At 43.6% G+C, this 14,663-nt stretch overlaps 1 protein-coding gene across 2 annotated transcripts in view; it reads left to right on the forward strand.

The window, feature by feature from the left end:
* Cachd1 (cache domain containing 1) overlaps positions 1 to 14,663 on the forward strand; it is a 225,730-nt gene that overhangs the window by 185,182 nt on the left and 25,885 nt on the right. For both annotated transcript variants that reach the window (XM_087548127.1, NM_001191758.1), the window contains 7 exon segments: positions 2,009 to 2,158; positions 2,947 to 3,070; positions 4,065 to 4,182; positions 6,043 to 6,211; positions 10,979 to 11,121; positions 11,773 to 11,954; positions 13,081 to 13,191. In XM_087548127.1, coding sequence (XP_087404253.1) covers positions 2,009 to 2,158; positions 2,947 to 3,070; positions 4,065 to 4,182; positions 6,043 to 6,211; positions 10,979 to 11,121; positions 11,773 to 11,954; positions 13,081 to 13,191 — 997 coding nt within the window.

The raw sequence follows: 14,663 nt of genomic DNA on the forward strand, positions 1-14,663 counted from the left end.
AAATGACCTTATCTGAGTCCAGATCCCCTAGAGTCCATGTAAAATGTCAGGAATGTAGAGTCCCATCTATAACCCTGGTCCTGACATCAGCAGAGATAGCCAGACCACAGGGGCTCCCTGACCAGCTAGTCTAGCCAAATCAGTGGGTTCCAGATTCAGTGAGAGACCCTGCCTCTATTATGCAACTGAGGAAGACACCTGGCCTTGACCTTTGGCGTCTGAGTCAGTGCCTGTGCACGTGCATGTACAAACACAAACATGTACATACAGACACATGCACACACAAATCAGCGAATTGATCATTAGTTAATATAATACAAAGTCTCCTGTCCAAGCTGATAATGGAAAAAATAAGTCTGAGACCCATTTTTCAGTTCTTTTTGTCATAGCCAGAAGAGGATGGACTGCTTGCATCTCTGTCACGGAGCACCGCTGATGGTCTTTAAAGGTCTATGAAAATGATTTTAATCTTAGACAAAAGCCCAGGGAGATATGGCCTACATTGGGACCTTTGTCTCTATACTGAATCTCACAACACTGCGAATGCCATACACAGCCATTCATCCAGGTAGTCCTAAACACAAGCCTCCTGCAGGATGCGAGGTTAACACCATCTTACTTGTCTGCTGTTTTCCAGCAGACGGTAAAGAAACACTTTAAATGAGGACTGAATAGAGGGCACTTTGAAGGTTAGAGGAGAGAGACCTCCTACCCACAATGGAATGAATTTTCACAAACTTTTCCAGGGATGTATCTCCTTCTGCTAAGGGATGCATTTGGTTGGTCTCTGCAACCAGACCAATTCAACATTCCTAGAGTATTGTCTGCATTTGCAATTCTCTATTTGGAAGTTTAGTCTTTGTAGACATATCTGAGAGTGTCCAAATCCTTCCCCAAGGCGTTCTACAAGGGGTTGGGGTAGGCCTCTAAGTACACACATGCCACAAGGTACAGGAAACTACAAGACAGAGGAAGGCATGTTGTTTTTATGTTTCGAAATTTACTTAGAGCCCTCAGTTTGCAGTATGGTTAGAGATAGGAGAAATTGCCTTGTCTTGGCTTTGGAAAAACACGTCTGTATCCAAGAAGGTGGCAGGATGTCCCCGCCTTACAGTGAAGGCAGGAGAATCTGGTGGCCATCCGGCTTCTTAGAGCCATAGAGTCCCCAGTCCATACCTTTCTCCCTGTGCAGTTTCCTCTCATCTGCCTTTCCCTTTTCAGTTATTCTGTTGTCTCCTGTGGCATGCGAGAGAAGTATAATCTGTATATTTTGAAAAACTGCTTTCAAAAAGAGGAATACGAAACAATAGTGTGCTCGACAAAAATCTACATTATTCACTGTCTGGCCCTTCCCACACCAGTGTGGGAACTGCCCTCCAAAATTCCTATGGAAATTTGATTTTCCTCCAGCTACTCAGAGTTCTGTGTGATCAATATTTGTACCTTTCTAACATTACCTTCTCTGTCTTGGGGGTTTTTGAAAGATATGTTGATAAATTGTAATGGCCGTGATCTTTTATGAACCATTCTTTTAGTCCAGGTTCCTCTAGAAATCAGTGAAGCAGCTCCTTTGCTCTGGGTCCTGGGAGCACCAGCAAAGGGACAGTGTCACCTGCATGATCCAGTACAGCTGGAATACAGCTCAGATTGTCTCCAGACTCCTTATCCACAGCTGTATCCATGTACAGCTGAATCTCGCCACTTTACCAGATGTATTAGGCACTGCAATATTTTCTATTGATTCTAAGTAGCAGGGCTTACTTAGGAACATCGGGAAGGGGAATCAACCATGTTTAAATTAACTGCAATATTTGAACTGCCAAAGGACCTTCCTTCGCCTAACTTTCTGTGTAGTCTGCAAGGGCAGTGCTTAGAGCCTGGACCACATAAAACTCTTTGCAGTAGAACCTGGGACCACTGTTAGTAACCCTCATGATTCATAAGAGCCCAGCTCCCACCTTTGTCCAGAGTTCCTATGCTGTTCTTTGACTCTGTTTTTAACCCACAGGTCTGATCATGACTGTGAGTAAACCCTGTTACTTTGGAAACCTTCTCCTGGGGATCGTAGGTGTGGATGTGAATCTGGCTTACATTCTCGAAGATGTGACATATTACCAAGACTCTTTAGCTTCCTATACTTTTCTCATAGATGACAAAGGTAATTTACAAGGGGTTAATCAGAAGAAATAGTACTTTTACTTGCAACTTAAAGAAAACAGTCTGTGGATATTCTTATATTAATAAGTGAAGTGGGGGGGGGGCTGGGGATTTAGCTCAGTGGTAGAGCGCTTACCTAGGAAGCGCAAGGCCCTGGGTTCGGTCCCCAGCTCCGAAAAAATGAACCAAAAATAAATAAATAAATAAATAAATAAATAAATAAATAAATAAATAAATAAATAAAATGAAGTGGGGAAAAGAGAGTTCTCAAGGAACTTACGTCACCAGGAACACTCTGGCAGTGGAAGCATATCACAGAGATGACCGAGTGAATTCACCAACCATGAGGTTCTGCTATGATGAGTTAGTTGTGAGATGGTTGGTTTCTAGAACATCAAGAAGTTAGTTAGACTTGGTGATGAATGACCAATAGCATGAGATTTAGATGGCTTTTTGTTAGTATTCTTACCTTTAGATTCCCTGGCAGGAAGGTTCATATATAGCAGATTAGACATTCAATAAAGTGAAAACCAGCAAAACAAATACCCCTTAAATAGCCTCAATTAGACAAATGATCAGTAATCTAAGAGCTCTTTCAACGCTTCAGGAGTTTTATGAGAACTCACATAAAACAGGGTGAGTTTTATTGGACTGCTAAGGTATATACATGGGTTCTTAGCACTGGCAGCCATCCCAGACGGTCCACAGTTCTAACCAGGGATGGGCACGTTTTTTAGAACCAACATCTCCTACATCTTCCTCACATTGTGTCTTGTTCTGTGATTTCAGGGTACACACTTATGCACCCGTCTCTCACCAGGCCATACTTACTGTCAGAGCCTCCCCTTCATACCGACATCATACATTATGAAAATATCCCCAAGTTTGAATTGGTTCGACAAAATATCCTAAGGTAAGAATTGGCGAGGGTTGCCATTTTTCATGTTTTCTGAGAAGGGGACCCATTGAAGTCAGTGTGTTTACCACAGGGTGTAAGGCAAGTATAGAAATTATCTTCCTGTGACCAAGGTTTTCTGAATAACTTTTTTATAATCATAGGAGCCAAGGGACAAGGAGAAGGCTTAGCAGGGGAAGGTTTGGCAATCCAGAAACCACATAAAAGCAGAACAAAAGAATGGACTCCACATAGTCATCCTCTAAACTACACACTTGCACCACGGCACGCCCTCACGCAAACACACACACTCACACACAAACACACTCGCACACACATGTTGCGAACACACCTACAATAATAATAAATAAAATTAGATTAGAAAGCAGGACTTTAAAGAAGAGCAGCCAGAATCTGGACGTAACAGGAAAAGTCTCTCAAAATTGTTTAGAGGCCATGTCCTGTCAATCAACTTTTACACTTCCATTGAGTGGAATTGTAAAAGAAGGTGTGCGTTAGCTCATTTCTAGAAAGTCCACTGTTTAGCCCACACTGAAATGTATTAACAAAACAAAAGGCTAAGATGAGGCCCAGTAAATATAGCTTATCAGTGTAGTAGTTTATGCAGCACTCTCTCTTAAAATAAAAACAGATTGGATGTTTTCCAACTGTGATATGTTATTTTGGCAGACGGTAACCTACGGAGAAATGAGTCTTTGCGCCCATTGGTTGAAAATTAATAAGTGAGCGATTCGAGACAAGTCAGTCTCTGGAAAGAATTAGCACTGGGGGGGGGCAGGGTAGAGGCGGAGGACAGCTTTTAAGGCAGGGTTGACCTAATGCTTTTACAAAATTGAAAAATCTCGCATCTCGGCTTTCAAAAGTGATGAGTTTCAGGGCTGTTCAGAAGCGGGCGGTGCCCTTTCATTGCCTCACAGCTTCTTCCTTGCCTTTAATTAAGTGCTTAATTCTCTCTCTTGCCAGAGGCATTTAGTTCTCCTTTTCCACACAGCCTCCCTCTAGGCAGCCAGATCATCACAGTGCCTGTTAACTCGTCCCTGTCTTGGCACATCAACAAGCTGAGGGAGACTGGAAAGGAGGCCTACAATGTGAGCTATGCCTGGAAGATGGTGAGTGACGTGGAGTCATGGGGGCTGGACTGGCCATGAGGTCCGGCTCAGTGCTCTTCTCACAGGAACAGTGGAGAATGTGGGTCAGCCTAGGTGACTGACTAGATTTAAAGAGATGGGGAAAGAAGACATTCCACAGATGGTTTATATTGTTTTTTTTCTTTTCCTGTTTAGGAAACCGGTAATTGGTCATGACAAAAAGATCAAATCATATCAAAGGATATAAAAGGAAAAAAAAATAGGTCCTCTCCTTCCCGCCCTTGACCTGTTTCCCATCATAACCCCTTCAATTCAGTTTTTGGGACTTTCATTTCCCTGAACAAACAATTGTCTGTGTGTACACATGCATGGGGTTCATTAGTAGCCATATGAATTTGTGTAGCTAGACCAAAGCTCTTTAAGTAATTTTTTTTTAATCACAGTTACTTATTTGTCCGTGTGTGGCCACATGGAGGCCAAAGGACAACTTGTGACTGGATCTCTACTTCACCAGGATAGACCTGAGCCATCACAGCTGCCAGGGCTGAGCCACCGGAAGACCCATTTTACTTTTAAGATTTATTTATTTTATGTATATGAGTACACTGTAGCTATCTTCAGACACACCAGAAGAGGGCATGGGATCCCCATTACAGATGGCTGTGAGCTTAAACTTAGAGTGTAGCAAATCGGGCTTTAAAAAGAAGATATAAATACATAAATGCCCTCTGCGATGATTCAAGGAAATGAGGCCTTAGGTTAGAGACTGGAGTGATTGTCCTCAGCACAGACAGGTCGATGGTGTAGCCGTGACTAGGGCATGCACAGGTGCTGAGAGTCATAGAGAAACAGATGACAATACTCTTATCAACATGGCAAAGCAATTGGGAGATTCAAGGTTCTATAACCAGCGGAAGCAAAATGTCCAGTTTCCCCCCAAAGTTTCATTACCGAAATTAAAAATGCAGTCATTCTTGCTATTGACACCAGCCTCCATAATCTGGGGCAGCCACTTTCCCTGGCTGTTCCGCACAGTCACAGGGCAGGGTAAACAGAAGTGCGTGGCTGATGCCATATAATACAATATGCCGTGGTTTAGTATAAGTAGAAATATATATCCTAAAGTAAAGATTTCAACACTCTAGTCTGAGCTATAGCACTTGCCTGTCAGAAACAGAGATGCTGACCCAGGTTGACTGGACAAGAGTACCATGTGCTTCCACTGAGTTTAAACAAGACATAGTGTTCGCCTCCAGCCTAGGTAGGAGACAGTGTTTGTAGGGGACAAAATAAGTATGCTGGGTTCTGTAATGACTGCCCCTGAGACCTTCTCTTAACGAGGATTCACAATCAGTTAACAACAGTCAACTCCCAGAACATTTCTATAAAACCAATAATAGTTTTTTTTTTCTCTCTCTTAGGGCTAGAGGATGTATATAGGACCATGGGCAAACAAGTCAAGCATTCTATCACTGAGCCATACCCCAGGTTCCTCTTTTGCATTTAAAGCCAGTGTATAAATTAACACTGAACTCTACCTGTATTGTGTCACACACACACACACACACACACACACACACTCACACACTCACACACTCACACACTCACATCCATTAACCCATCTGACAAACCAGGATCACAGTTGCCAATGGACTCCTTTTCTCTTCATCCATTAGCTGTGGAATATTGTGTCGCACACAAGTTCCCTGATAAGAGAAAGGAAAGCAGAAAGTACCTTCTGTAAATCCTTATCGTCTTCATGCATTCGTCCAACATCACATTGGCACCTTCTCAGTGAGAAGACAAAGACCTCAGAAAATAAATAATATACGTGATCTTCAGTGTTAGGAATCCATTGGTGATTTATTTATTTTTTTACAGGTACAGGACACTTCCTTCATTCTGTGTATTGTGGTGATACAACCAGAAATACCTGTCAAACAATTGAAGAACCTCAACACCGTACCCAGCAGCAAGCTGCTGTACCACAGGCTAGACCTTCTGGGCCAACCCAGTGCTTGTCTCCACTTCAAGCAGCTGGCAACACTAGGTGACGCTCCTGGGCTCCTCGGCTTCCTTCATGATCTTACTCAGATCCTAAGATTTCATCCAAAGCAGCTCTTTAAATCCTGCTCCCTGCCCTTCCCCCAAACACTAAATGTTTGCAGTTCTAGAAATTGAAAAGTAGCCAGGTATGATGGTTTACACTCACAGTGCTGGTAATAATTAGCCTGGAGTAGGCAGATCACTGTGGGCTGAAGGCTAGCACAGACTAAATATTGAGTTTCCAAACATCCTGGGCTGTTGAGTGAAGACCTATCCCAGGAAACAAAATTAATAACAACAACAGCAAAATATACTCCACCATGCAGTAGCTCACCAGAGCATTTTGCCCTATCTAATGCTTAGTACCCACCATCAATGTTTCTTCCCTACCTACCTTCCCACCCTACCTTGTTCCACCTTACGCCCATACTCACCTGGCTCTGCTTCCTACCATTCTACTTTTGACTTGAGCTTTTAGATTCTACCTCAGTGAGAGAGCATGTCATTTTTTTTCCTTCTTTGCCTGGCTTACTTCATTTAACACAGTGATCTCCAGTGTTATAGAGGATTTCACTAGTTTATGGCTATATGGTATTACACTGTATTTCTGTACCACATTTTCTTCATTCTTAGTTGATGGACACTTAGGTTGTTTCCATTCAGGGTTATTATCAATAGTGCCACATTGATCATGGGGGTACCAAATGTCTGGTCTAACATTCCTTTAGATAAGGGAGTGGAATTGATGAACAACATGACAGTTCTATTTAAATTTCTCAAGGAGCCTCTACAGTGTTTTCCCTATTGGCTTATTGTATTAACTTACTTACTTGCTGACCAACGGTATACAAGACTTCCCTTTTTTCCACATCTTCATCAAAAGTCTTTGGATAAGAACCATTCTGGCTGGGGTCAGGTGATTCTGTGTTGTAGGTGTGATTTGTATCCCCCTGTAGTTTAGAGATAATGAGTGATCTATATATTCCCATTGGCCATGCTGATATTTAAGTCATACACACTTGGTTGGCTATGTTGATGAGTGCTAGGTACAGAGGAGGCCTTTATAGCCTATGTAGTCCATACTCTACAGGATGCCACTGTTTAGATAAACAGCTGCCTTCTTTTTTTCCTCTGTTGAAAATATTTACGATTCAAAAGAGTTCATGATCACTACACAACAAGCAAACTGAGTAGAGGGACAGAGGATAAAAAGAGATCAAGGACAGAGTCTCCGTTTTTGGGGGGTTCCAAAGGTGAACAGTGGAACTTGATTTCCTCCTAAATTCGTTTCTACAAAGTTCTTCCTGGATACTAGACCAACACTCCAGGCAGGCTTAAGTGATCTTTTCTGTGGCATTCTTCAAAAATGTCAACAATTTAGAGAAAGCCTGTGATGTCCAAGAAGGCTGACTCTTACATTTCTTTCTTTGTTTGTTTGTTTTAATTTGGGCTCTGGCATTTCTATGTCTGTTTTACATGAAAGAAAACTTTTTTTTAATCTTACATTTTAGTGAAATGGTTTCCGGAAAAGCTAATGTAAGTCTTTTAAGTTCAATAAATGGCACACTATTGCTGGCAGAGAAGAGGTACTGCCCTGAGATTGAGGGCAGGGAAGAGTTGGAGCCCCTGGTGAGAAAGAAGCAACAGCCTACCTATTTAAACTTCATTTGCATACTTCTCCATAGCTACCTGTCCAATATGTTAACCACTGCTACCTGTAGCTCTTGAGAACTTCAAAGTCAGAATCAAGGTGTATGGGCAGACATGTTAGATTTTTTTTATATTAATTACACACTGAATGACCATCTTTTTAATTTTTCAGAAGTGTTTTATCAGAATTCATTTAAGCATTAAAGCTCCTTCTGCTTTACGCCTATCAGACAGTTTTAAATTGTACTTAGAGATGCCATCGTATTAATATTATAGCTGGACATCACTACTCATAAGTGTAGTCGGACTATGCTGCACTTTTCAACTCAAACACATAGTCTGATTGGCTGATCCCAGGTCACATAGGCAGACCTTGGGTCAATGCCCCTTTCCCAGGGAGCTCTCCCCACCGTGCCATCCATGCTTACATGGGTGGTAGGACCCTGGGGCAACGTTCAGGGCTCACTGGGTAATGTATTGTCTCAGGTAGCAGTGGAAGTAACGTAGGCCATTGAGATGCAACAAGAAAGGAGTGGGAGCCATGGCAAATAGATGGTTTCTGTCTGGCTTCCCTGATGAGCATTTGACACGCGTGTGTTAGTCGTTCTTCAAAAGGGTCCTGGGTACACCGCTCACTTACCTCACACACAAACGCTCTGGTTTCCCTAAGAGCGGGAGGGACTGTGATGGACAGATACCATCTCCTGGTGTGCAAAAAGAGGAAGAAAATGTGTTTTAAAAGTACTTTTCTAAGGTAGTTTTACATGTATGTATGTATCAGTATGTATGTATGTATAAGTCTTTGTGTATGTGTTTATGTTTGTATAAATGTGTAAGCTTTGTATGTATGTTTGTATAAATGTATAAACTTTCTGTGTATGTAATGTATGTTTGTGTAAATGTATAAACTTGTTTGTGTAAATGTATAAACTTTCTATGTATGTAATGTATGTCTGTATAAATGAATAAGCTATGTCCTAGACACAAAGCTTTGCGTCTGATATGGTGCTGCTTTCTCCCCCATGATGCCCAAGCTGTCTCACTACATCAACCTTTTCTGAAATGCCAATCTCTGTCTCTCTAAGAAAGGTTCACCCCCCCAATCCCCCCCAGACCATCTATACTTTTCTTCACCCTGGCCCTCTTGCAACACCCTTGACTGGATTTGTCTGACCTAGTTGTTTTCTTCCAGATTCCTTCTCCTGGTCTGAGAGGATCCAAAGCTCTCTGAACACAAGTACACACACACACCCTTCCTTCTCACATGTGCACACGCATGCACACCTTTCAGGGGTGGACCACTGACTCTATGATCACAAATCAACAGCATGTAATGGCTCAGCCTTTGGAAGCTTCTGTTTTGTAGCCCTTGGATTTGACCAGGGCGGTAGTGATGTTGCAGGCCATCCTCTGAAGCTATCCTGACAAATGAGAACAGCATGGGAAGAGCGTTTAAGAATGGCATCCTAGCAACTGAAAATCCTAGATGGAAACACAGTCCTGCAGAAATGCCTTTGGGGAAACTTTGGAAACATATACATCAGTGAGGAATAGAAGATCAAAATCTCATAGAAGACAGACTTATTCAATGCCACTTTCATTTCTTACCAAACTAGAGGAGGAGGAGGCTATGTACTTAAACTGCTTCTAATAGCTGCCTGGGGCTCAGAGGGGAAAGAAATCAAATCCAATATCCTCAACAGGCGGAATCTCAAATGAAATGACTTTCTCTAACCCCCAACACAAGTCATTGCACCCTTGATGTGGGGATGGAGTCACAGCGTGACTGGGCTGTTGTGGCTCCTCGCTGGGTCTGTTCTACCATCCATGTGGCCTCTCTCTGTAGTCCCTAGGACAGAATGGTGCAACAGTTAATGTTTTCTAGAAGAAGGGCCTCCCTCTGTCTGGCCTCAAAGTTATTCCTACAGCTTAGTTCCCTTTTCATTGTTATATGTCTTTTCCTATTGACTCGGGGCCTGTCATATGCAAGGGAAGGACTCTACCTATATCCTCACCCCAGACTTGGTTTGATTTGCTGGGGTTTTTGTCCACCATATAAAAGCTTACCAGGTTACACGGAAACATCATCTGTGAGAGCCATCAAAAGGAATTTAAAAAACAAGCAAATGAACAAACAAAAACCCCACAGATTTTAATGGTGTCAAAAAATACCATCATGTGACATAAAACATACGATAGTGCTTTATGACACGCTTTAAAATATAAGAAGGCTTAGCATGGTGTGGTGCATGCTTTTCAGCTACCAGGAAGCAGAAAATCTATGTGGCTAGCCTGGTCTGCAAAAGAGAGTTGTGGGCCAGCCCAGGACTGCACAGTGAGACCAGTTTCAAAAAACATTAAATTAAAAGTATGGTAAAGTTGAACAACAACAAAAAACTTAATAGAAATCTTAGTTTCACACTATAATTTATTGCAAGGATTTTTGTCTCAAATAGGAAACTAGTTTCCTTCCATGTTGGAGCTAGTATTTAAGGATGCACACAAGGGATCCTCTATAAGCTTTGTTTGTGCCGTGTTTGCCTGCCTGCCACCTGTGGTAATAATTTTTTAATTTGGGGTTTGCATCAATGCCAACATCTCATCTCTCTTCTTCCTGAGTCGCAGTGCTGATGTGAATGCTAATGGGCGTCGCTGACAAGAGCTCTTCTGCAGGCACCTGTAAAGCACCCTTCAGAGTCGCTCTGGAGAATCCGTTACTTCCCCGACGTTGCAAATGCTTGCCCAGCATTTCATGGCCAGGAAACGGCAGATCCCAGATTCTGTCCACTCTGGCTCCATGTTTGTGGTGCACCCTCTTTCCCAGCAAGTGCACAGCTTGCCTGTCTAAGCCACTCAGGATTTCTGCTTCAGCGTTTATGCCTCCTTGGGCCCATCCCCATCCAGCTTCACTCCTAGGACCATAAGCTCCCTGAAGGGAGAGAATGTGGCTTTTTTTTCCCTTCCTTTTTTCTTTGCTCCCATTGTCAAGCTCTTTGTGTCCTTGTGGAAGGCATTAAGCCACCGTAGCAGACATGTTGGCAGAGCCTAAGTGATGGCTTTTGTTTGGGCCCCAGATGAAGTCTCTGTGTTCTGAGACCTGCTTTGTTGGCGTCTCTTTCAGAAAGTCCAACCGTCATGCTGTCTGCCGGCAGCTTTTCCTCCCCCTATGAGCACCTCAGCCAGCCAGAGACCAAGCGCATGGTGGAGCATTACACGGCCTATCTCAGTGACAACACTCGCCTCATTGCTAACCCAGGGCTCAAAGTACGTACTGGCGCAGGCTACATCTCTGGGGCCCCTTTCCACCGGCTTTGGGGGTGGGGGTGGGGGGGCGGTGCTGGCCATGAAACTTTGAAGTATCTAACCCTGCTTGCATCTGGACCTCTGCAGTCAGGAGGCGAAAAGGCAGAGGGTGAGCCCTGGGGGAGACTAATCAGCTGTGACCCCTTTGATGGATTAAGAAGCTCAGTAGGCCACATGAAGAATCTACTTCAGGTCTCATATGCACTGGGGATTTCCAAGTAGGGGGTGTGATAAAGAGACCAGAGAAAATTTCCCCACTCCATTGTTCCCATGGAAAAGAAGTGTTCTGCTGTCTGTTGAGATAAATATGATATTCGGGCACCAAAAAGGGAGAGGGCTCTGTGTGTCTACTGATTCACCGTAGGAATTTTCTTAAACTGAGCAAGGCCGGCTAGATGAACACTGAGCCGTCCACACCTCCCCTGACTGTATTCCGTGAACCTTTGTTATCATCAAGTTTGGCTGGATCCATCTGCTCTGGAAAGGTTTTGAAGAAGTAATTGGGCTTGGCTTCTCTGCGAGAGAACCTTGGGGAGCCCGGCCAGCAGCCTACACTCTTTTCATGTGAGCTTTTTCTTAAAGGGGCCTGCAACGTCTTCCTTTGTTTCTTAGTTCTCTGTCAGAAACGAAGTAATGGCGACCAGCCACGTCACAGATGAATGGATGACACAAATGGAAATGAGCAGCCTGAACACGTACATTGTCCGCCGTTACATAGCAACACCCAATGGCGTCCTCAGAATTTATCCTGGTTCCCTCATGGACAAAGCATTTGATCCCACGAGGAGACAGTGGTGAGTCTGGGAGCCTTCAGTTCCCAGTTCGTCCTAAGCCAGGAGAGCTGTATGATAAGCACATACAGCAATGGGCAGTCGTGGGAGATGACACTTTCAAGGGGGTAGAGTTATTTTCAGTATTTTTTTAATATTAGGTTCGTGGGTTGTTTTGACTGCAGTGCCCTTATCTCACTGCTGGAATTGTGAAACTGGAGTCCATTTGTCTATTTTGACTCCTAAGTGCTTGCTTGATTCCACCTTATGACTAGAGGGTCATCTTGAATTGAAATACTTCACCGTACTCTATGTAACAATGGCATCACATTACACAGCTCACACGTAACCTATGAGAAATGAATGCATTAAATTCAGGAATATTATTTTACTTCTGGGCATTATTTTCAGCCCAAAGCTAGCCAGGTTCTATAGGAGGGAGACAGCATAAACCAACAACGGGATTGCTTACTCTGTTGGGTAGCAACCAACACACTCGGGTCAGCTCTTCATGCCTTCTCCTCACTTGTACTAATCCTGGACAGTTCCTTTAGCTTTGTCTATTCCTCTTCCTCTTCTATATTACCTCCTCAATGGTCCAAACTACAGATCTCACTAAAAAGTCGGAGTCCAGTATATATTAGAAAAGAAAATCTCATTTTCCCAACTCTTTATGTAGGTGCTATCATCAGACATAAAAGGTGAGAATTTTGGTGGTTTTGTAGCTCAGTGGTAGAGCACTTACCCATGAACTCATGGGTAAGCCATGAGTTCAAACTCCCACTCCTCCAAAGGAAGTGAGGAGCTAGAGAGCTGGCTTAGTAGTTAATAACCGTCTTCTGCAGAGGACCCAGGTTTAATTCCCACTCCTACCCACATTGTGGCTCCCAACCATCAAAATCCACTTCCAAGGGATCCAACACCTGATCTCTGCAGGCACCAGGTATGCACGTGGTGCACGAACAGAGCAACAGGCGAAACACTCTCCCGTAAAATCTTTGTTTAATCTAAGAAAGATTTACTTTGATTTTTTAACATAGTAACAGCACTGTTTATAATGAGTATTTTAGAGCTACAGACTTGCTGCTCCTTCAAACTTACAGAGTATTTTATACCCAAACTCACATGACTTTTCTTGGGTCTCTGTTAGGTATCTTCATGCAGTAGCCAATCCAGGGCTGATTTCCTTGACGGGCCCTTACCTAGATGTTGGAGGAGCTGGCTATGTCGTGACAATCAGCCACACAATTCACTCATCCAGGTAATTATCTTCATTTTTAGTCACGTAATGTCTTCTGAATTCCATTTGTTAATTTAGTTCATGTGTGTTTGTGTGCATGCATGCATGCGTGCACAGGACACGCGTGGAGGTCAGAGGACAACTTGCAGAAAGGGACCGGTTCCCTTGTACCATTCAGGTGCCAGGGGCTGGGTCATCAGGTTAGCCCACTGAGCCATGTCACCAATCCTTTCGAGGCACCTTTCAAATCCATCAAGCGCTTGGGCGCCACATGAAAAGCCGGGTGGAAGCGGCAGCCCATAGTCATCCCAGTACTGAAGAGGTGCAGACAGGGGATCTGTGGAACGATTTGGTCAGCTGACCAAATGCATAAAATACTAGGTCCAGTGGGAAACCCCCCTTCAGTCAATCAAGTGGAGAGTGACCGAGGAAGGCAGTTGTCGCCATCCTCAGACCTCCATGCAGAATGCTTAGGTGTACGAACACGTGCCTCACACGTACACGTGCAGAAAGGAAGAGAATGCCAGCTGGAACACGGCTGCCTTCATTGCTTCAGTTGCTTCGCTTTCCAGCAAAGGAACAGCTTTTAATGAGGAACAATGTCCCAGGGCATCAGACTATTGGCATCTGACTCTTTAAAATTACATCGGTTGTTTGCTTTGGTTTTCCGTTTTGTGTTTTTGAAAGTGTCTCTTAAAAATGAGGGCTTTCTGAAAGCCGATGTTGCCAGACACTAGTTAATGTCAGTACTGCTGGACATGTATTAGAATGCGTTGTTTCCTACGACTTAAAAACTTCAGTTCTGATGCTACAGACATCGGTGAAAGTTTGGATGGGAAGGCACGTTGCTTTAATCCCTTCGTTATACACATAGCTATTTTCTCAAAGCAACCAAGAAAGGCCACGTTTTACTGATAACCTGGCATGATGCCTTAAAATTTAGAGGAAGCAGATTTTCTTGGTTTGCAGAGCTGCTCATTATTTATCAAATGACTGGTGCTAGTTAGAATTCCTCTGACACAAGTTCCTTGAGATAATAATTGGAGAGCAGAGTGGAAGGGAATTCCAGCATCGGGTCCCTGTCTCTCTGGAAAGCCATACCTGCTGCCAGTCAAATGCGACCCTAGGGTGTCTGCTTGACTCTTAGCTTCTCCTGTAACACAAAGTCCATACATAAAGCAAGTAACCCTTGTGTGGAGTACATCCTGCAGTGTTTCTGTTAGCGCCATCTGGTGGGTGCGCTTGTGTCTGAAGAGTGAGACACATCACCCCCTCCATAAGGTCTAGTCAATTGAGGAAAAGTAAAAAGACTTTCTCCTCCCATGACAGAGTCCATCTCATCTTTGAGGACAGTAAAGGGCTCCCAGGTGGCCTTTCAAAGATAACAGCGAGGCCTCCCATCAGGCCTCCTCACCGCAGCTCCTTGTCAAGAGCACTTAGCCTGTTTTCTCTTGTGTGCTTTTGGTGCGTAGGTCAAGGCCAGTTTGTGAGTT

Source organism: Rattus norvegicus, chromosome 5, assembly GCF_021556685.1.
Source record: "Rattus norvegicus strain SHRSP/BbbUtx chromosome 5, alternate assembly SHRSP_T2T, whole genome shotgun sequence".
NCBI lineage: Eukaryota > Metazoa > Chordata > Mammalia > Rodentia > Muridae > Rattus > Rattus norvegicus.